This window comes from Peromyscus californicus, unplaced genomic scaffold, assembly GCF_007827085.1.
Source record: "Peromyscus californicus insignis strain IS unplaced genomic scaffold, ASM782708v3 Scaffold_23__1_contigs__length_62951481, whole genome shotgun sequence".
Classification (NCBI taxonomy): Eukaryota; Metazoa; Chordata; class Mammalia; order Rodentia; family Cricetidae; genus Peromyscus; species Peromyscus californicus.
The window spans coordinates 15048434-15070499 of record NW_026294534.1 but is presented as its reverse complement, the minus strand read 5'-3'; the positions used below and the strand labels follow the sequence as shown (position 1 = coordinate 15070499).

The 22066-nt window shown below is 47.6% G+C and overlaps 1 protein-coding gene across 5 annotated transcripts in view; it reads left to right on the top strand.

The window, feature by feature from the left end:
* Positions 1-3891: 3891 nt before the first annotated feature.
* Ikbkb (inhibitor of nuclear factor kappa B kinase subunit beta) overlaps positions 3892-22066 on the top strand; it is a 55515-nt gene continuing 37340 nt past the window's right edge. For all 5 annotated transcript variants that reach the window (XM_052751826.1, XM_052751828.1, XM_052751825.1 and 2 more), the window contains exons 1-5: positions 3892-3997; positions 4253-4379; positions 16108-16202; positions 17453-17570; positions 20863-20932. In XM_052751826.1, the coding sequence (XP_052607786.1) occupies positions 4275-4379; positions 16108-16202; positions 17453-17570; positions 20863-20932 (388 nt within the window). In that variant the 5' untranslated portion in view covers positions 3892-3997; positions 4253-4274. The remainder of the gene's footprint in view (positions 3998-4252; positions 4380-16107; positions 16203-17452; positions 17571-20862; positions 20933-22066) is intronic.

Sequence of the window (22066 nt, the reverse complement as noted above, 5' to 3'; positions counted from 1 at the left end):
AACCTACTAAGTCCAGTTAGAGCTGCCTGTTGAGATGTGGACTGATTCTGTTGGCTTGACTCAGGTAGGTGACCACAGCTACTCTGATTTCATGAGTGTAGCAACTGTGTCGTATCCAGACATCAGACCCTGGAAAGTACTCCTTCCCATCCTCTGACTCTTACATTCTTTCTGCCCCTTCTTCCTTGATGTTCTCTGCGCCTTGGGGTCGGGGGAATACTGTCTTGATGTCCCATTTCGGGCTGACACTTAAGAGTCACTGACTGAATAGTGTTTTTGAAATGCTAGGACATCATCCACAGGACAAATGGAATTAAAGTACAAGAACAGCTCTTCTGTAACTCTTAGTTAAAATTTACAACACAGGCCAGATAACATCTGCTCCTCTGTTCACCCTCCTGCACCACAGGATCAGCTCAGAGAGGTGCATCTCATCCCAGTCATAAGATGCAGCTGAGACCAAACCACCAGATGACTAATCAGTGGTGCCTTCAGAGAATGTCCTTCAGAGGCAAGGGAAGGTGTTTTCAGAATCAAAATGCAACTCCTCAGGCATGGTAGCCTCTGCCTGTAATCCCAGCTCTTGGAAGGCTGACATGAAGCAGGAGGATTATACATTTTAGACTAACCTGGCCTTCACAGCAAGACTCTGCCTCAAAGCCAACAGCAGAATGGAGTTGCTTGTGCCAGCCCTTCCCAAAATAATTCAAGCCAAGAGGTTATGGAGAGATGGTTCTTGTGTGTGGTGGCCTGTCACATAGCCCCTGGAACATCCATTCATTACCCACCTCTGTGTCAGAACTAACATTCTGTGACTAATAGATTTAAAAAAAAAAACCTTTGGAAATTAACTTAGTAGAATGGCATCTTCCACCAACCCAAATGCTAAGAGTGTCATCAGATAACATCTGATGATTCATAGGAAATCTTCCCCCATCTTCTGAAATCACCTCTGGTGTATCCATGGATGCATTTCAAGCTGGCCTTGATTAATTACTTTCTTAGTTCTGTAAAACTATAAAATGTCTTAAAACTGCTTCCATGTTGGAACATTACATTTGGAGAGACCTAAATGCATACTCCTGTGCTATGATCACGCACATAAGCTTCAGAATAAACTATGTTTTTTCTTCCTTTGAGGTAAGAGCTGTTTCTTTGGATGACGAGGACCATCCTTGATTCCTTCTTTTATTCTGTCTGTATTTGTTTCACACACAGGAATCTTTTATCTCAAGACTGAAGCGAAAAAAGAAAAAAAAAACAGAGGGAAATGTTATAGAATATGATTTCAAGGTATGTTACTTCTGTTTATGCTCTGGAACATTTGCTTAATGATGCAAAGATGTGTTTGATTAAATAAAATTCACCTGTGGTCAAGAGACTGCATCAGCAACTAGCTGACAGGAAGTGGTAGGGAGGAGTCAGGTGAGAAAGGGTTTATATAAGGAGGGGTGAGGAGGTGAGCTACTTGCTATTCAGCCTCTGATGAGCAGAATTCCACCTTAACCTTTGAATCTTGAGTTCTTTAGAGGGAGAGAGTTCAGTTAAGTTCCCTTCATAGCTTTTCTTTTTTTTTTTTTTAAACATTTATTTATTATGTATACAATGTTCTGTCTGCATGTATGCCTGCAGGCCAGAAGAGGGCGCCAGATTTCATTACTGATGGTTGTGAGCCACCATGTGGTTGCTGGGAATTGAACTCAGGACCTCTGGAAGAACAGTCAGTGCTCTTAACCTCTGAGCCATCTCTCCAGCCCCCCTTTGTAGCTTTTCAAGAGTTGGAGCCGGAGGGAGCAGACGCCCCCCTCCATGGCCCTTGCTGCTGGGTAGTGGTGGAGTTGAGTTGCAGTTGCTGATTCAAACAGCTGTGGCTTAACAGGCAGCACCCATTGAAAAAAGGACAACAGGAAACGCAATTGTCCAGTAGGAACGAAGATATTCTAGTAAGACACTTGAGCCCCTCTTTTTGGCTCTTAACTATAGAAATAACAGGCCCCAAGAAATTGGAATTTCCCCAGGAATATCATGCTGAGGCCATGTGGGGAGCCTGTGTAAGAAAGCTGTGACCTTACTGTGAACTGTGGATGGGGCAGAGTGTGGAATGTTCTTCTCACAAGGTGGCCTTCTAGAATTGCATAAACGATGGTAAGTGGATGTACTGGACAGCAGGGACATGAAGGGAATGCCCTGGGACGTGCACATTATCTCTGTTAGTGGGAAAGGCGAAGGCCTGGGAGGGATATTCTTGGCTCTTTTCACATGACCAAAGACGATAAGACGGAATGCCAATTCCCATGTTGTATTTGTATTTGCTTAATCTCACTGTAAACAGTGCCTCATGTTGCTTTAATAATAAAGGAGTGAAAAGTACTTTGTTTGTGTTACTCTTGAGTTCAAATGCTTGGAGCACCCAGTTATCCAAGGAAGATCTGTGGCATATCCTTCAATCCACTGAGACTTCATCTTGCTGGTCGCTGCCCAGGCAGGTATAAAAGGCGGGTAAAAGTCAGAAGCCTCGCGCCAGACATCAGAGATGCTTGTCTCCGGCAAAGAGTTTTCACACAGTTCTGACAAAAGTCACCCTACAGGAGAGCCTGGAGTCTAGAAAACGATGGTGGACCAGAGCACACCTTGAGCAGGACTGCTTAGTTATACACACCTCCTGCCTTTCACTTAAACCCAAGCCTCATGTTGGGACCCCAAAATTGGACTTGGGTTGGCAGAGGCATGGGTGGGAGTGATTGGGCCACTTTCTGTCTTTTCCCAAGATAGTCACATTGAATAAACCTCTCTCTCTGCTTTAGTTAGTTGTGTGGTGAATTGGGCTATGGGGGGTGAGTGCCTGAACCTGACTTATTAAAGGCAAGGGTTGGGGGAGTTGAGGGAGGGTAGAGGGGGGCAGTGTCCAGGTTCTTGACCTAATAACTAGTAATTTCAGATGTTCCCGTTTTTATTAGTGCTGCTGTGAGGACCCACAGAGGTTACTTAGTGAGATCTGAGCATGCTTTACCCTGTAGGGCTGCATTAAGGGATGGCTTGACCATACGTGGTTACCGGGTATTTGGAAGGGTTGCACTTGGCTGTGCTAGGGGAGGTCTTTTGCCTTACCCCTTGGCGTTCCTATAAAAAGCCCCTTTGAGCCGGGCGGTGGTGGCGCACGCCTTTAATCCCAGCACTCGGGAGGCAGAGCCAGGCGGATCTCTGTGAGTTCGAGGCCAGCCTGGACTACCAAGTGAGTTCCAGGAAAGGCGCAAAGCTACACAGAGAAACCCTGTCTCGAAAAACCAAAAAAAAAAAAAAAAGCCCCTTTGAAGAGACAGAAGGAGCCAGTGGATATTGATCCAGGTCCTCTGAGGATCCTGTGTTTCTGTTTTCTCTCCCCATGATCTTTCTACCTAGTATTTCTTATCCCTCTTTCCTCAAGAGTACCCTGGGGGAAAAGTGGGAGCTGGCCTCCCACACGCTGCACGCTGCAACTCCAGCTTAGGTAGACACTACTAGTTTTATTTTGTTTTCGTACTCCCCCGCCCCGCCTTTTTTTTGGAGGGGGATAGTGGTGTATTACTTTCTGAGGAGCATCAGTGTTTATCATTCTTAGCCCTGCACCAAGAGCATCCAGACTCGTGAATGGGCAGTGGTGGTGGTGGTGGTGGTGGTGGGGGGAACAGGAAGGCAATTCTTATTACAGTCCTAGAGGGGGCTCAGCAGATTTCCCCTCCTGCTAACTGCCTAGCTTGTGGGATCAAGCTCAGCCCGGAAAAAGCGCCGAGGTAAAGAATTCTCCACGCCCGGCCACCGCCAAGTCCAGAACCCCTTTGCGGGCTGTGGCTCCGGGTCGGCGGCGAGCGGCTCGCACGTCTCCTTTAAGAGCCGCCGAGTCCCCGTGACGTCAGGGCAGGAAGTGTTTGAGGAAGTGGCGCTGGGCTGGCTGCGTGGGGACCCTAAGTTTTCATGTCCTCTGTGGGTGTCGCTGGCGGCCCCGCGGCCCCTGGGGCAGGTGAGTCCCACGCGAGGGGCCGCTCGCGGCGCGGCGCCTCTTCCCCGGGGTCTGTGGCTGCGATCGGTGAGGACCGGACCCGCCACCCGGGCCCCGGGGACCACAGCAACTTTTATTTCTGAGCTAAACCTGAGTCTGCTTCCTTCCCTCACCTTGAAGGACGGCAGCCGCTGCTGTCCCCCCCCACACACCTGTCCCCTCCACCTGCTGCTTTTTGTCCCTCTGAACTTGTCCTCTCTTCCTGCTTGCTTCTAGAGTTAGCAGGGAGGGCATCGATATGAGCTGGTCACCGTCCCTCCCCACCCAGACCTGTGGGGCCTGGGAAATGAAGGAACGCCTCGGGACCGGGGGATTTGGAAACGTCATCCGATGGCATAATCAGGTGAGGGCTCTGGCCCCCGGGGGGACAGTAGGTGGGCTTGCTTGGTGCTGCTTCTGTCGTGGCCCGCGTGGATGAGTGGACTCCCTCCTGTTCTTGGCATGGTCTAATGGCAGAGTAAGAAAAAAGGGACCGCCAAGGGGGGGTCTGAGAGCTGCTAAACTGACACTTAAAAACCTTATTAGCCAAGCTACTTCAATAAAAAGAGTAAGCTGCCATTCTAAGTATTTCAAATTTTATGTCTGCTAATACTCGACTAACATGTAATACATTGCATGCTGGTGGATGTTGTAGAATACAGATAGTGTTAAAAGATGAGAGCTATACAAATATTTTAAATAACTTTTACATTAAAAAAAATTTTTTTAAATAGTGGATGGTTCCGTGGTGTTTTGTAGTACTGTACTGAACAAAACACAGAGTTAAGGATAGTGGATGACAATGGGCAGTGCATAGGATGCCGAGTGATGTGGATTGATTTCTTTTTGAATTTTATTATATTCTCATTATGTTAGCCCTTATGTGTCTGGCGTGAGTTACTTGTGTTAGAAGTTTTTGTTCTCCCAAATTTTTTGGTTTGTCCTGGCAGTTTAAGTACACTGAAATTCTTTGCAAGACTCCCTTTAGGACCCATTTACCGTATAAGAGTTATTTTGTGCAATTTGAATAATTAGTTGATAGTCATTCCTAAAGCATACATGTCACCTGTGGTATTTCTGTAGCTCCAGCCATCCTTCTGCTGCAGACCACTTACTTACTTCAGACCAGACGTGATGTGTAACTGTCGAACTTGGGGGTCACAGCCTGTGCCCTAAGCCACCTGTCCCCAATAAGCCAATTAAAAGAGTCAAATTCATAGTGGAAAGCAGGAGATACCGTCAATACAGTCACATTGGGAAAGAGAGACCCCGAAAACCTCCCAAGTCCATCTTCAGGATCCTAAGTGGGATTTAGGCTTAAATAGAAGGCCAAGGATATTCGCATCAAAGCAGTCCAGTGATCCAGTCTACCACTGACTCATTTTTGTCATCCTCTTAAGAGTTTCTGAGAATTTGTTACAAATCTCTTCTCCAGAAGACAAATTCCCCTCCTGGGTGGCGCCTGTTCCTTTCCCAACATGAAATTTCTGGGGAAATTCCCATCTTTTGGGGGTTCAATGTTTGAAAGTGTCTCTCTCTCTCTCTCTTTTTTTTTTTTTTTGGTTTTTCGAGACAGGGTTTCTCTGTGTAGCTTTGTGCTTTTCCTGGAACTCACTCTGTAGCCCAGGCTGGCCTCGAACTCACAGAGATCCGCCTGGCTCTGCCTCCCGAGTGCTGGGATTAAAGGCGTGCGCCACCACCGCCCATATCTTCATTTCTGCCTGGCCAGTTCTGGGACCTGCTGATAGACACAGGAGGGTGCTCTCCAGTGGTGCGTTTTTATTTTGGTTTTTTTTGAATTCCAGTCTTGGGTAACACTTGAGATACATAACCAAAATTAGAAGCCACCCTTAGAATCCTTCCTAAACAGCTCCAATTAAGGTTTTGACTCAGAATTGAGTGGTCCATGTGAGAGACTAGCCTGGCTGATGGTGGTGATGATGGCGAGAAGTGGGCAGATTTAAGATTCATTTCGGGGTAAAATGAACAGGACTTGGCTGGGATAGAGGACATAGGGGGTCGGAGTTGGGGAGGAGGAGTCCGGCTAAAGTCCTGCTGTCAAAAGAACCTGCCAGTAGCCCTCTGACGTCTTCATGGGATGATCCTCAGGGAAAGCCAGGGGGCTGCTTTGGATGTGTAGAAGCAATCTTTAATCCATAGCTGAGATCAGAAGATGCAGCGTGTTTTCCGTTGAATGTGCCGCTGCATTGAAGAATGCAGCTAAGATGTGGTAGTTGTACTTGGCATCAGACTTCTTCCTGCTACGTCACCTGCTCTCTCTTGTCTATAAGCAAGAGAATATATGTAGCTGTCCCAGGAGTGCCCAAGTCAGAAGTGCTGCCTAAGAACCAGGGTCATTGTTGTAAGCCTACTACTGCATGCCAGCCTCAGGCGTCTTCTGAGCAGGTTTCGTTTTGCATTACGCCGCTGCGCAGTGTACCAGTCTTATCTTACATGCTTCACTTCCAGGGTTGACAGCTCTAATTCCCATTGTGTAGCTGAGAAAACAGAAGCGCGGGGGACTTAGGTAATACACAGAAACGTGTTAACGTTACATCTGTTTAGATCCAGACTGTATACCCCACCCTGGCTTCTCCAGGTTGGAACTAGAGTTTAGGACACGCCCAGCACATTCCCAGTTATTTTGGAGGCACTATTTGGTTCTTTACAGTCAATCCAAGCCATTTTTGAAGCACTAAGGAAAAACGAAGAGGTGCTCAAATCTGTATTCCCCAGGAAAAAGAGCAGTGTAGTGATGACCCTTCTCCAGTTCCCTTGGTTCCTGATTCCCACCCCCACGGCGTGGGCTTGACAGTCTTTGCTGCATAGGAACACCCCTAAGTCTCTAGCTCAGGGCCCAGCACAAACTATTTGTGGTTCAGGTAAGGCCAATGTTTTCAGAAGACCTTGAGATATAAAGAGAGAGGAAAAAGATCCAACTCCAGGGACCTCAGCCTGCAACTCCTTTTGAGGGGAGGCAGGGGAAGGAGCCACACAGTCTCACAATCACACAGAACATGGTTGAGATTCTGATTGTCACTTGCCACATTGTTGGATTTGGGTCACAACCTCTGGTGTGCACTATGGATTCTCAGCATGACTGGAAAGACATGAGGCAAATCCCTGTGGAAATGTCTCAGGATCTTTTGGAAATATTACATCGTCTGTGCGATCTAAGCGGGAGAAGGCTAGCCTGTCTGGGGGACCCGTGTGAGGATGACAGGAAGTAGTGAACATGCTGTCTGTTAGAAGGGAAGGTGCTATCAGTTATTCCTCCTACAAAGCACTGCTAACCTTTACTGATAAGGCTAAGATCACTTCTGTTTGCCTCCGTGTTTTAATGTGTGATCTTGGAACTCAGGTCCTTGAGGACCTGCTGGGCATGGCCCTGAGCTCCATGCAGGCAAATAAAGAGAAGATACTGTCCTGAATTTGTCTTTACTCACATTGAATGAATTCTTAGAAATATGACTGAGTCTAGATTTAAGTGCTCATGGGTGAAAGTGATAATGACTGCTGCTTATCAAGAATGTCATGTGTCAGCCAGGCATGGTGGCACATACTTTTAACCCCAGCACTTGCAACATAAGAGGCAGAGGCAGGTGGATCTGTGTGAGGCCAGCCTGGCATGCATAGTGAGTTCCAGGACAGCCAGGGCTACACAGTGAGACGCTGTCTCAAAACAAAACGTCATGCTAGCTGGGCCAGGTGCTCTGTCTGGAGTCTCTTGCTTGCTCAGTAGCAAGGGAAGACTTTGAGGAAATGGAACTTCGTCAGGTTCTTGAGAGGAAGTGGACTTTAGGTGGCCTGTCAAGAAACGAGGCAATTATGTGGGTAGAGCATCATCTAAGGAAATGATTGATAGTTTCAGACTTTGCCCAGGGCTTCCTATGGATCGGACCCTGCATTTCATTTTAGTTGGCATCACTGGATGGGTGGAGTTTTTTCTCCATCTGTGGATGAAGAGCCAAAGGTCTAAGGGATTCAGTGTTGCGTGCTTACTTTGCTCAAGAAGGAGGCAACACGTTCGTCCCTTGAGTCTGTTCCCGACATCTGTGGGCAATATTGGAGGCCACTGTGCCATTTAGCGTCTGCATTGAGGGAAGACTGAAGAAGTTGTAGCCCTTTCTCATAGGGAAAGGCTGTCTGCATCACTTGGTATGTCAGGGATAAAGATGCATCTAACCTTTTTTTTTGAAAATTATTTTATTTTTGAGATTATAATATAATTACATCATTTCCCTTTTCCTCCCTCCAAGCTCTCTCATATACCCCTTCTTGCTCTCTTTGAAATTCATGGCCTCCTTTCTCATTAATTATTGTTATATACCTATCTGTATATCGATATACATATATGTTCATAAATACAACCTGCTCGGTCTGTATAATGATATATATGTATACACACGCACACACACACACACACACACACACACACACACACACACACATATGTATGTATGTTTTCAGGGCTGACAATTAGGTATTGGATAACCAATTGGCGTGGTCTTCCCTGGGGAAGACTATCTGAGCATTCCTTAGCTGCCTGTAGTTGTTTGTGTAGGTTTGAGGCCTCCTAGGCTTTCCCCTGTCCACGTTAGCACGTCTTTTCTTTTTGTTCTCGGTCAGCTCACGTGCGGGCAGTCTTGTTGGTAGGACTTTATTGGTGTAACTTCTGACATCCCTAGGAGACATAATATCCCAGCAAACCCCGCCCCCCATCCTCTGGCTCTCGCCATCTTTCCTCCTCCTCCTCTTCTGCAATGATCCCTGAGCTTGAGGTGCAAGGCTTGTGTTGTCGGTGTGTCTCAGACCTTCACTTTTAAGTGCTTATTTGAGAATTTTGCATAGTGTATTTTTTTTTTTTTTTTTTTTTTTTTTTTTTTTGGTTTTTCGAGACAGGGTTTCTCTGTGTAGCTTTGCACCTTTTCCTGGAACTCACTTGGTAGCCCAGGCTGGCCTCGAACTCACAGAGACCCGCCTGGCTCTGCCTCCCGAGTGCTGGGATTAAAGTGTATTTTGATCGTATTCAGCTCCTGTCTCTCCATCCCTCCCAGCTCCCTCCCCACCCAGCTTTCCTTTTTTTTTTTTTTTAACCATCCAGTCTAATTTGTGCCTCCTCCCATTGAGGTGTGGTTGACCTATCACAGAACATTCCCTTAAAGAGAACTTATTCTCCCTCTCTAAGCATCTATGAACTGCCTAGTTAGGGGTGGGACTTACTGCCTCCCTCCTTCTCCAAGCTCGGATTTTCCCTGGCTTGAGCCTGTGCGTGCTGCCATAACTGCTCTGAGTTCATCTATTTGGTTCAGAAAACACTGTTTTGCTGTGGTCACCCACAACCTCTGGCTCTTACAATTTTTCCCAGATGATCCCTGAGTTTCGGGAGGAGGGGGTGTGATATAGATGTCTCATTTAGGGCGGAGCGTTCCACAGTCTCTTCACTTTGACCGGTTGTGGACCTGTGTTAATTGCCATTCACTGCATGTAGAATAGAAACTTCTCTGATGAAGGTAGAGTAGTGCACCGGTCTGGGTCTCCAGGACACGTGTGGTAGCCAGTGCCTCCGTACCTGTTTCTGCCCAGCCTTAGTCCCATCTATGAACTCCTTCTGGGCCCAGTTGCTTATCTTTGTTTTTTGTTTTTTGTTTTTTTTTTTTTTTTTTTTTTTCTGAAACATTGATCTTGGGCAGGATCTGAGAAAGAGCTCCCTATTATACTGACCGGCTCCCTGTCACACTCTGGCTGCTTGGATGGTTGTAAGTGATCGGGCTCTCTGGAATGAAATTCTAAGAGGAGTTGTGAGCTTTCTGTGAGTTTCCCTGGATCATTAGGAGGCTGACTACAGAGACTTGGGTGACTCTTCTGTTTTCTTTATAGACTGGCCTTCTAGCACATTTTGTACAGTCACCTTCTGGTGGCCGCCAGCATTCTGACTATGTCGCTCTTTACTCTCCACCTTCTTCAGGTTTTATAATGCATGGATATACACAAGGTTTGTGCTCTTGTGTAAAAGGCAAAGAACAGCAAGCTCTAAGGACCTCTGAAAGCCAGCTATGTTCAATATAGACAATACAATTGGCCTTTCCCTTTCATTGAGAATATAGACCATTTTTAAATTGTATTCTACTTAAGGAGTCTACTTACTAGCAAGTTGGAGATATTCCTAGCTTGGTTTCTGTTGCTGTGATAGCTACTATGACCAAAACCAACTTAGGAAGGAAAAGGTTGATGTGGCTTACAGGTCCTTCATGAAGAGGAGCCAAGGCAGGAACCTAGAGGTAGGAACTGAAGCAGAGACCATGGAGAAACACCACTTTTGCCTTGCTTTCCATAGCTTGCCCAGCCTTCCTTATAAAGCCCAGGACCACCCGCCCAGGGGCAGCACCGTCCACAGTGGGTTGGGCCCTCACACATCAATTATTAATCAAGAAAATGCCCCACAGGCTTCCCTGTAGGCAATTAGATGGGGACAGTTCTTCATCTAAGGTTCCCAGATGACTCTAGCTTATGTCAAATTGGCAAAACAAAAGAAGTTTAACCAGCACAGAAACAGAATTCAAGCCAGGTTTGGCTTTCTGAACTAGGATTCTTGATCTAGGGATTCTGGGGAAAATAAAATCATTTATCGCTATGTGAATTTTCCTGCCAACAAGCACATTCCCAATGTTCGTATTCCAGAACAAAAATAATAGACAAGTGTAGAAGGGGAAGTTTGTTTCTATCTCAGACGTTGCCAGGCCTCAGACGTTAGGATTCCCCGACAACCCTAGGGCTAACCTGAGCCGACACAGGCAGTTCTAGTCTCCATTAGTTAACTATTTTCGGTTTGGAGAGTGAAGGCCGTTCTCACATCTGTATTCTTCAGTGTCATTGTGTAGGTTATCTTGACTTTTGGGTCGAGCCAGCCGACAACTGCACATTAGCTCCAGTGTTTACACCCGGCAAGAGATTACAGTCGCCCAATGAGTAGCCAGACAAGTTTACCCAATCACAGTGGGTCTGCTCACTTGCCATGTAGTTTGTGTAGAGAGTGTCCTCCTTCCCCAAAGGTGTCCATACCTTAGTCTCCTGGATCTTTGAGATTGCGTGGTAAGGGAGAATCTAGCTTTGTTAATCACCTGCCTAGTTTACGTGGGTGGGCCCAGTGTCATTACCTGGGTCCTGAAAAAGTGGAAGAGGAGGCAAGAGAGTCAGTGTCAGACTGATCCTGGGTGAGCAAGATGCAGATGGCCGTTAGTGGGTTTGAGGATGAGGTAAAGGGCCGTAAGTCCAAAAATATGCCCAAGCTTGGGCTGCAAGATCATGGATGACCTCCTGGAGCCAGTAGAAGAGAACAGAGCTCTGCCACTACCTTGATTTTTGACTAGGAAAACTCACTGTAGACTTGTGATATACAGAGCTGTAAGATTGTGTTGCTTTAAGCAGCTGGGTTTATGGTTAATTTGTGACAACTGCCATAGGAACACAACACACTGCTCTGTGTGTTAGAGTTAGAGATGTGCAGACTTTTCAGTCTTCCATCCTAGACTCTGTCATCCTCTGGTAGCGTACATGAGTTACAGCATCTTCGTGTGACCATAGACCCACTAAAGCACCGGCCACAGCGACGCGCAGAAGCATTGCATGAAGGAGCGCTTTTTACAGCAGTGTGCAGAAGCATTGCATGAAGGAGTGCCGGTTACAGCGGTGTGCAAACGCATTGCATGAAGGAGCGCCGGTTACAGCAGTGTGCAGAAGCATTGCATGACGGAGCTCCGGTTACAGCAGTGTGCAGAAGCATTGCATGAAGGAGCGCCTGTTACAGCAGTGTGCAGAAGCATTGCATGAGGGAGCGCCGGTTACAGCAGCTGTTACAGCAGCGTGCAGAAGCATTGCATGAAGGAGCGCCTGTTACAGCAGCGTGCAGAAGCATTGCATGAGGGAGCGCCGGTTACAGCAGCGTGCAGAAGCATTGCATGAAGGAGCACTTGTTACAACAGTGTGCAGAAGCATTGCATGAAGGAGCGCCGGTTACAGCAAGTGTACAGAAGCATTGCATGAAGGAGCGCTTGTTACAGCAGTGTGCAGAAGCATTGCATGAAGGAGCTCAGGTTACAGCGGTGTGCAGACGCATTGCATGAAGGAGCGCCGGTTACAGTGGCGTGCAGACGCATTGCATGAAGGAGCACTTGTTACAGCAATGTGCAGAAGCGTTGCATGAAGGAGTGCTGGTTACAGCAGCGTGCAGAAGCATTGCATGAAGGAGCGCCAGTTACAGCAAGTGTGCAGAAGCATTGCATGAAAGAGCACCGGTTACAGCGGTGTGCAGAAGCATTGCATGAAGGAGCGCCGGTTACAGCAAGTGTGCAGAAGCATTGCATGAAGGAGCGCCGGTTACAGCAAGTGTGCAGAAGCATTGCATGAAGGAGCGCTTGTTACAGCAGTGTGCAGAAGCATTGCATGAAGGAGTGCCTGCACCAGCTCTCCTCTGTACTACAGCTTGGCCTCCCGCTTCTCTCTCATCTGTAGAACTCCGCTTTCCACAAGCCTAGGCTTCTCTGGAGATTCTCCCTGACTGAAAGCCAGTGTAGAGTTCTTGAGTCTGGGTGGTTTATTTTTAATGGTAAGAATAATCTTTACGTACTGAAGTGAGTAAAAATCATCTTCCAAGCATTTGGGAAATAATTTAATATAGATTTTTTGGGGGGGGAGGGGTATGTTTCTTTTTAAAATAATTTTAATTGTATTTTTTGACACTTTTGGATCATATCACCTCCATTACCTTCTCTTATCCCTCCTCCCACTGAACCCCTCTTACCGACACATCCCCCTGCTTCCGTGTCTTTCAGGTGTGTGTGGTCCATTGGATTTAATTAGGGGTTCTTACATGAGCACAGGTGGGGCGTGAGGCTGAGGTCAAGGTTCTGGCATCTGATGAGAGTTTTCTCACTGCGCCGTCACTTGGTGAAAGGCCAAAGGCCTCCACGTGATGACGTCTCACCCATGGCTGCCTTACGACCCAATCAGCTCTCGGGAGTCTCACCTCTTTTTTTTGCTTTTTTTTTTTTTTTTGGTTTTTCGAGACAGGGTTTCTCTGTGTAGCTTTGCGCCTTTCCTGGATCTCGCTCTGTAGACCAGGCTGGCCTCGAACTCACAAAAATCCGCCTGGCTCTGCCTCCCGAGTGCTGGGATTAAAGGCGTGCGCCACCACCGCCCGGCCAGAGTCTCACCTCTTAATACTGTTATAAAAGTAATTAAATGTCAACATTCCAGCCTTAGCATACAGCATTGGTTGGATTTGCTGTTGATGAAACTAACCTAGAATTGGGCAGAAAAAAAAATTTTGAATCTAAACACTAATAGGAAGTGAAACTGAAAACTAAGCTCCGGTCAGTTTGCGAATGGGCAGACCACTTGGAAACTCATGATCTCGAGGTATGGAATTTTCCAAGCTGTGGCCTCGGAGAATGTACATCGACTAGAGAAATGCTTTTTTAATATGACTTCTCACTCTCGAAGACTGTAGATGGACTTCTCCCTGGGTTCGATTGTGTAGCCACATTGATTGATTCAGCCTCAGTAGGAGCTACAATATGAAAAGGAAGTCAGCTCTTCAGAGAGAGCCTTGGAATCCTGGCTAAAAAATCAGGATTCTGACAGACAGAAAAGGAAAGGGCGATGTGGGGACAGAGCCCAGTTAATGACCCCGCCTCCTGTGGGCTGGCCTGTTGAAGTCACAGAAGGGGACACATAGCTACAGCATGAATGGACTATGGAGACGTGTCTTTAAGTGAGAAGGTCAGTCTAAAATTATACATGTGTGACTCAATTTACATGAAATGTCCGAATCGTGAAATCCGTATAGGCAGAAGTAGATCAGTGTTGTCAGGGGCTACAGAGACTTCAGGGAAGATGGGAATTGACTCCTACAGCGGGCGTGGGGTTTGTGGGTGGGGACCCTGCTCCGGCATTCGCTGTTATTTTGGTTATATACTTAGAATATAGCAGACAACTAGGCATGGAGATTGCTGCATTTTGGGTAACATAAGCACTAGTTTCGGACTACAAACAGGTCTGAGAATACTTTGGAGGTTTTGTAGTATTTGTGCTCGGGCATTAGAGTGGTAATGAACAATGCCATCCATTTCTGAAGTTTTCAGGTTGACTTGTTGATCGGTGGCCACATTTAGACAACTGCCCGCTGTGTCTGGAGATTTCCATTTTCCTTCTCTTACCAGGTGGTCTAAGCCCTTGCGGGAGTTTGGGCCATTGGGGCAAATACGAGGCAAGCTGGATCCTAATGACAGCCACCTGCCCGCTGGGAGGTCTTGCCACAGTCCCCTGCATGTCATTTTAAGCCCCGCTCATTACTGTGTGAATTGCACACACACTTACAAGATATAGGATCCTTTTCATAACATGTACCAGTGAGGAAAATGGTCTCTGGGGCCTCTAGGACCTCCTTCACAGGGGCCGACAGTATTATCTATGTTGACTGTAGTTGATTTTGAAGGTCTTTAGAGGTTTCAGTCCTTTGCCTTTTATATATGGAAGCAGACATCTCATTCTATATGGAAAATAACCCACCATCAGTTTGGAATGAGTGAGTTTTTATTTCAAGTCTGTAGCAAGCCAAAGCAAAAGGACAAAGAGAAATAGCATGCAGCTAGACAGCCAAGCACCGTCAAACTGGGCGCTTAGAACATTCAGAGGACATTCCGGAGCAGTCCAATTGGCAGCATACACTAAAGCATCGCCAGGTAGGTGATTACATCAACCATCAGAAACCCACTGGGGAAGCCCCAGCCGAAATTGTCACGCTAGAGTTCCCAGATGAGAAATTCCCAGGCAGAACAGAACATTTTTTCCATGGATAAACTTCTACTTTCCTGTTCCCACTGTAGGCGTTTTTATAGCAATAGATTGTAGTAATCTCTGTCGGAAAGGATTTCTCTTTCTAGCGGTTCCCAGCAAACTGGCTGGTGTCACTGTGAATGGGGAATACTGATAACTATTGTCCTTCAGCCTTCCTCGAGGCTGTCACTTTTGTCTCCAGGACACGTCACACCAGGGCTTCTCTCTGCTGCTCCTGCCAAAACCATAGACTCTGAACCCTGTTCAAAGGACTCCTTTGTGTACCAGCAGAGAGGCACCTGTAACCTAAGGAACCAGTCACCCAGCTCATTAGTCACAAAATATTGATTTTTCCCATTGCAGAAACCACAGTGTGGTTGAGAATGTACTTCAGTTGGTAGGGCGCTTGCCCAGTGTTCACAAAGCCCTAGGTTTGATCCCTGTATGAGCTGCACAGTGGTCTATGCACACCCGTAATCCTAGCCCCTGGGAGGGAGGAATCAGGAGGATCAGAAGTCCAACGTCACCATAGTGATTATCAGTCCGGCCTGGGGTTCATGAGACATTCTAAAGTAAATAAGTGTGTAAATTGACAGTGAAGCCAAGCTTCAGAAGAGAGAGTGTATGCATCATGCTAAGGGCTGTCCTCTTGTGAAGCTGTCAGATACGCGCTGTGGGCTGTCTATCTGTATGATATTGCTACATCCTCATCTTCATTCATTGAATCGTGGCAGGTCAGTGTTCCTGTTTCATAAAGACACAGTCTCTACATGGTTTACCCAGAGGTTGCAGAGCTGGTGAAAGAAGGTGGAGTTTGAGCTGTGTCCCGTTGACTACCCTGTAGTCTTGTCTCTGAAGAGAGAAAACTCCTGCACGAAGTAATGGAGACACCCACTGTGCCAATATTAAGTCAAATCACACGGAAGTGCCATTTTTATATGTGAAACTGGCCAATCACCAACAGTGCCTTGTGGTTTAACCTAATATGGCAACAGTTGAGATATGGAGAGAGATGTCCCTGGACAGGAATTTGCTACAGAGGTTTTGTGGAGGGTGTAGGGGCAGAGCAGGCTTGGAGGACTGGTGTCCCTGGTTGGGGAGAGGAAGCAGATGAGTGAGCTGTGATGTGGGGATGGTGAAGAGAGCGGCCGGACTCTCCACTTGTTCTTTAGGGTGTCTGTGTGGCCGGCAGGGCTCTGGGGTGCTCGGGTGTTTGGTGGTTAATTCTTCTGATACCTAGTGTGCCCTTTCTGTAGGCGACAGGCGAACAGATTGCCATCAAGCAGTGCCGACAGGAACTCAGCCCGAAGAACAGGGATCGATGGTGCCTAGAGATCCAGATCATGAGAAGGTGAGGGCCTGGGCCCATATCTGCAGACTCCACTTCCGCAGCCCTGCCAGGCTGGAAGGGAAACCACAGCACGTTCTACCTGCTGTGTCTAGAAAAGAACCCTAAGTCTCTTCCAACACTGCTCAGGCTGCCCTGAGAGGCGACTGTCCTCGAGGCTTCTAAAGGAGTAACATTTAAACACTACATTGACTTTGTGGTCAATTCTGTTACATTAAATTTAAGATAGTCGTCATAGCTAGGCATGGTGGTGTGCTCCTGTAGGTGCAGCTACTTGGGAGGCTGGAGACAGGAGGAATAGTTGAGCCTAGGAGTTTGAGACCAGCATAGGCAACATAAGACCCTGTCAAAAATTACTCAAGTAATTAAGTTAATTAAAACAGTCAATCATGATAAGTTTTTATATTTCAACGAAAATCCTTGTTTTCCCTATGTTTCTAATTCCAGAGTGGCATGTGACCCTCTGTTGCTGTTTGCTCTCTGTGGATATTCACACAGTGTGGAGATAGGGTCTCTCTGTCCTGGGTGGATCCTCCCACCTGGTGAGACCTGTAGATGAGCACTGTAAGAGTTAGCTTGAAGTAATCAAGCAGATGCTCCCCCTGCTCACTTCTTTCATTTTTTTTAAAATTATTTCATTTTTATGTGTATGAGTTTTGCCTACATCTGTCTGTGTACCTCATGCATGCTTGGCGCCTGAGGGGGCCAGAGGGGACCAGAGGGGGAGTTGGATCCACTGAAACTGGAGTTGAGAGATAGTTGCACTCCAGCATTCAGGTGCTGGGACTCAAACCCAGGTCCTCTGGAAGAGCCCCATGGTCTTAACTGCTGAGTCATCTCTCCAGTCCTCTGCTCACTTCTTAAAAAGGGCAGTTGTCTCCTTCATCGAATGGCCACATGCATGTTGCATCATCCCTCCCCTTCAATGGCATGAGGTCCCTGTCGCCACCTGTTAGAAGCAATCTTACAGTACAAGGAAAACTTGAAATCGGACCCTTTAAGGACGATTAAATGATACATGATATGCTTGTAGGGAGTTTGAGTTTTGAGGGCTGAGGAACGCTGAGTAAAAACATGTTAACTTACTGAGTACCAGGTAAGTCTCCCATTCCTGGACCCCCATCTTCTCCTGTTTGGTTACCAAGGGGACTGGCTTCTGTGCTTTGTTGGAAGGTGAGATCAGCTGAGCTATGGAACAAGGGGGATGGATTTGAACTGAAGTTTGAATGCTTATTGGTTTCCCCTCTTTCTAGGCTGAACCATCCCAATGTGGTGGCCGCGCGGGATGTCCCAGAGGGGATGCAGAACTTGGCACCCAATGACTTGCCTCTGCTGGCCATGGAGTACTGCCAAGGAGGAGATCTCCGAAGAGTGAGTCTTCCTGGGTTGTGAGATGTAGGTCCGTCTAGGCAGGGCTGGGACGCCGGGAGGGGAGAAACAGAGAGACCATTCACCATCATCCAGCAAGCTCAAGGAGTCAGTGAATTAACTTCGTCTACACAGACTCCCTCTGCAATGCCGCCTTTGGGGTGGTTTCTGTATGTATAAATCTAAAGGCTGAGTCAGAAGTACCTGCAAGAAAGCTGAAGACGGGCTGTGTCACATGACCACTAACGTGACAAGGAAGAGTTACCATCAGACCTGGAGCACAGGGAAGAAACAGAATGAAGTCTCAACACGAACGTTTCCCCGTCTGGCATGTTAGGGCCACTGCAAGCTTTTGGGGTCAGCATCACTGCTGTCCAATGGGGAGAGACTTTCTTTTGGGGTCAGCATCACTGCTGTCCAATGGGGAGAGACTTTCTTTTGGGGTCAGCATCACTGCTGTCCAATGGGGAGAGACTTTTCTTCACAGACGTGACCATGCTCCTCAGAATCACAGCGGGCAGAAGGGAGATAGCTTAGTCATCAGAACAGGGCTGCAGTTCCAGATCCCGACTCACCTGCAGGCTTCCCCTTTTCTTTGTCTGTGTCCTACCATCTCTGCTCTGAACCCACACGGGACAGAGGGCAATGGCAGTTCTCCCTGGTCACAGGGACAGTTCTGTGTGCCACCCAGATGCTCTTTATGCTTTTGTAGGGTGCCTGCTTTATGGTTTCAGCATATTGGTACCCAGATAGAATTCCTGCACTGCAGGTAGATGCCATGGCCCTGAGACATTAACCAGATACATCACTAGCTACATACAATGGGCATGTGGAGCTTGGATCACAGACCACCCCAGGTGTAGGGCATCTCCCCATCTGTGAACCTGGGCCATGTCATTTAGTGTTGGGAAAACTAAAAGCTCCAAGTGAGTTGTTTTTTAATCTACTCATGCTATAGCTCCGGTCAGCTCTTGACTCTAAAAGAGTCACAGCACGGGGCTTGAATGCTCCTTCACTTCTCTCTTTACATAGCAGTTTCCCAGACTTACGTCATGTCCTACGCTCTTTATTCTTTGGGGCCTTTCCCCTTATTTTAAAAAAGGCAAGTTTCCATGAGTGATTCTCCCGCTGGAAGGGTGGGTAGTCCTGAGAGTGGTGTAGCTTGGGGACAGGATATGACCTGTTTCCATAAGTAGGATGATATCGGAAGAGAAATGGAGAGCTTCACAGCATCATCGTCTCTGACCTGTGACAGTCATCCGATTGCTATCTGCGGCTAGGTGGAAATGCCACCATGCTGTTGTAAGCTGTTAGAATCAAGTGGCAAGTTTGTCAGCCTCTGACTGAGAAGTGAGTGGGTGTGACCAGGTGACAGGGTGCTCAGAAATGCAGTGGAGATACACACTTGCCCTTTTTGGCAGCAAAGAACCCGTAAGCCAAGGGAAAAGATGATGGAAATTTCAGCATGACTCTTGGCATGGGCTGCAGGGTGATCTAGGGAGAGGCAGGATGTGGCTGCATAAAAGGGCCTCTGTGCTTGCTGTCACTGGAAAGGGCACTGGGGACAGCTTTTATGATCTTATTCTCTTTGTTTCCTAAATAAGGTAGCCTGTCTTTTCCTTCTCTTAAAAGTTCAAAATCGGCCTGGAGAGATGGCTCGGTGGTTAAGAACATTGGCAGCTCTTCCAGAGGGCCTGAGTTCAATTCCCAGCAACCACATAGTGGCTCACAGCCACCTATAATGGGATCTGGTGCCCTCTTCTGGCATGCAGGTGTACATGCAGATAGAGCACCACATGCATAAAATAAATAAATAATAAATTATTTTGGTTTTTGAAGTTCAAAATCTGTATTAGTGGCCAAAATCTATGTCATGTCTTAGAGCAGTGGTTCTCAACCTTCCTGACACTGTGACCTTATAATACAGTTCCTCATGTTGTGGTGACCCCAACTGTAACATGATTTTTGTTGCTACTGTTGTGAATCGTAATATACATACCTGTGTTTAGGTGGCCCAGCCCCTGAAGGGGTCGTGACCCACAGGTTGAGAACCACTGCCTTAGAGAGATCAGCTTGATCAGCAGATAGTAAATTTAGGAATCAGAGTTAATTTCAAAATTTAAGTCCACCATGCTTTGTTTGTACCTATAGTCCAGCTATGGGGGAAGTTAAGGCAGGAGACTTTTTTTTCAAGAATTTGAGATCAACTTACGAAGTATGGTGAGACCCTGTCCCCTTCCCACCCCGAAAAAAACCCCACAACCTCAAAGCAAACCAAAGCCATGACAAAAGTGAAACGTATGGTGCAGAGGTAAACTTTGGCATGTTCATGAATTTGAATGTTAATGACCACAAGCTGACTCACAGCAGCATGTGGAGCCCCTTGATAAACTGGAGAGCCAGAAACCAAAGGATTCAAAGCTCAGCTTCAGGAAGTTTAGCTTCGCTTTACAGCCCTGCCTCTCAACTGTCTGTGCCGGCTGATACTAGACTCCCCAGTCTGTTTCTTTACCTCTGACGTGGAGATTTCAGCACCAGGGCCGTGATGCTGGGTGGGGCAGGTAGAGGGCGCTGTGGGACTCTGGACAGTGATGCTGGGTGGAGCAGGTAGAGGACAGTGGGACCCAGGGCAGTGATGCTGGATGGAGCAGGTAGAGGGCGCTGTGGGACTCAGCGATGATGCTGGATGGAGCAGGTAGAGGACAGTGGGACCCAGGGCCGTGATGCTGGGTGGAGCAGGTAGAGGGCGCTGTGGGACTCTGGACAGTGATGCTGGGTGGAGCAGGTAGAGGGCGCTGTGGGACTCTGGACAGTGATGCTGGGTGGAGCAGGTACAGTCTGCTGAATTCATTCCTGCAGAACTAGGCACAATGCCAGGCACTTAGCAAGTGCACATTCTCCACATTAAATTATCCAAGAAGACTCTCTTAGCAGAATGGCTGGAGGGTGGCTTTTGGTGAGTGTTCTCTGCCTGCCCTTTCTGCAGGAGTTTCCAGAGCAAACTTGGTTACTATTGATGTTAGACCCTGGCCACTTTCTTCAGACTTGCAGCCGTAGTGAAGCTGACTCAAATGCTTCCTGCCAGGGCCGGGGAGGTGAATACATGGATACCTACAGACTGCTGCCTCGCTTTGACCCTGGAACAAGTCCTACTGCCCCAACTGCCCCCAGCCAGCTCCCCTGGATCCCTGGTGTAGGCCCAGCACTCAGCCGTCTGACTGACAGAAGACGCTGGTGGGCTTTTCAGGGGTCCGTGACCACCCACATCTGACCCCGCTTTTCATGTTCTCTGTAGTACTTGAACCAGTTCGAAAACTGCTGTGGCCTGCGGGAAGGAGCCATCCTTACCCTGCTGAGTGACATTGGTAAGTCCCCGCCCTAGAAACAAGGCCAGGCCCTGCAGGGTAGATGTGTGTCCAGTCAGGCATTTAGGGAATTGTCTCTGCTGAGGGTGTGGTGAGATGTGGGAAGGACCTACTGGAGTAAGGAGTTCAGCCAGGGCTCAAATAGAGTTCCTTCCTTCCTATGTCATGGTGCAGATGACTGTGTGTTCAAGTAAGAGATTTCCCTTCCCACTAAAGGGCTCCACTCCTTGCTTTCCTGGAACGGCCAGTGAAATAGGTTGCCATCTGAACAGTTCATCCATTGGTAGTGAAGTTTTCGACTCTCACAACGGCACTTACTTGCCAGCCACAGGCATAGAAAAACCCGCTCTTCAATACACTGGTACTTGGGTGTCCTTATTCGCAAATGCTTGCGGCACCCTGAGAAGGCTGGCCCCAGGGAGGAGAGTCAACGTGGGCCTGTAGAGATGCATGGTGTCTCCTAGATCTTGGGGCCCCACTGGGGAACTGAAGTTGGACTCTGATGGTCAGCTCTGCCTCTCTCCTAGAGAAGCAGATATTAGAAGTGCCACAGATCTTGCTTAGGGCTTTAAAGATGATGATGATGACGACGACGATGATGTCATCATCCAAGGTTGATGCAAGCTGATAGTTTGAGTTCTAGAGTTATCTGGAGTTTAATCCTTGAACATATGTCCCCATTTTGGGGAATGACCCCATCTTCATCCCTCCCCTACTTCATCTTTTCAATCTATACATGTATGATTTGTTCACTCAAATTTCATTTTTCCAGTTGGCGTGTAGAAAGTGTGCAGTGACGTGATGACGTCACGTGTCCTTTCCTTAGGTTCTCTAGTCGTTAGCGTTTACCCCCATTTATGCAGCTGTGTTCCCTAACCTTGCAGTCCAGGGGCCTCTCGTCTTCCAGAAACTTCGCCAGCATGAGTCTGAGGCCTCTTTTTTTTTTTTTTTTTTTTTTGGTTTTTCGAGACAGGGTTTCTCTGTAGCTTTGCGCCTTTCCTGGAACTCACTTTGGAGACCAGGCTGGCCTCGAACTCACAGAGATCCGCCTGGCTCTGCCTCCCGAGTGCTGGGATTAAAGGCGTGCGCCACCACCGCCCGGCTGAGTCTGAGGCCTCTTACTCTGCTTCTTCG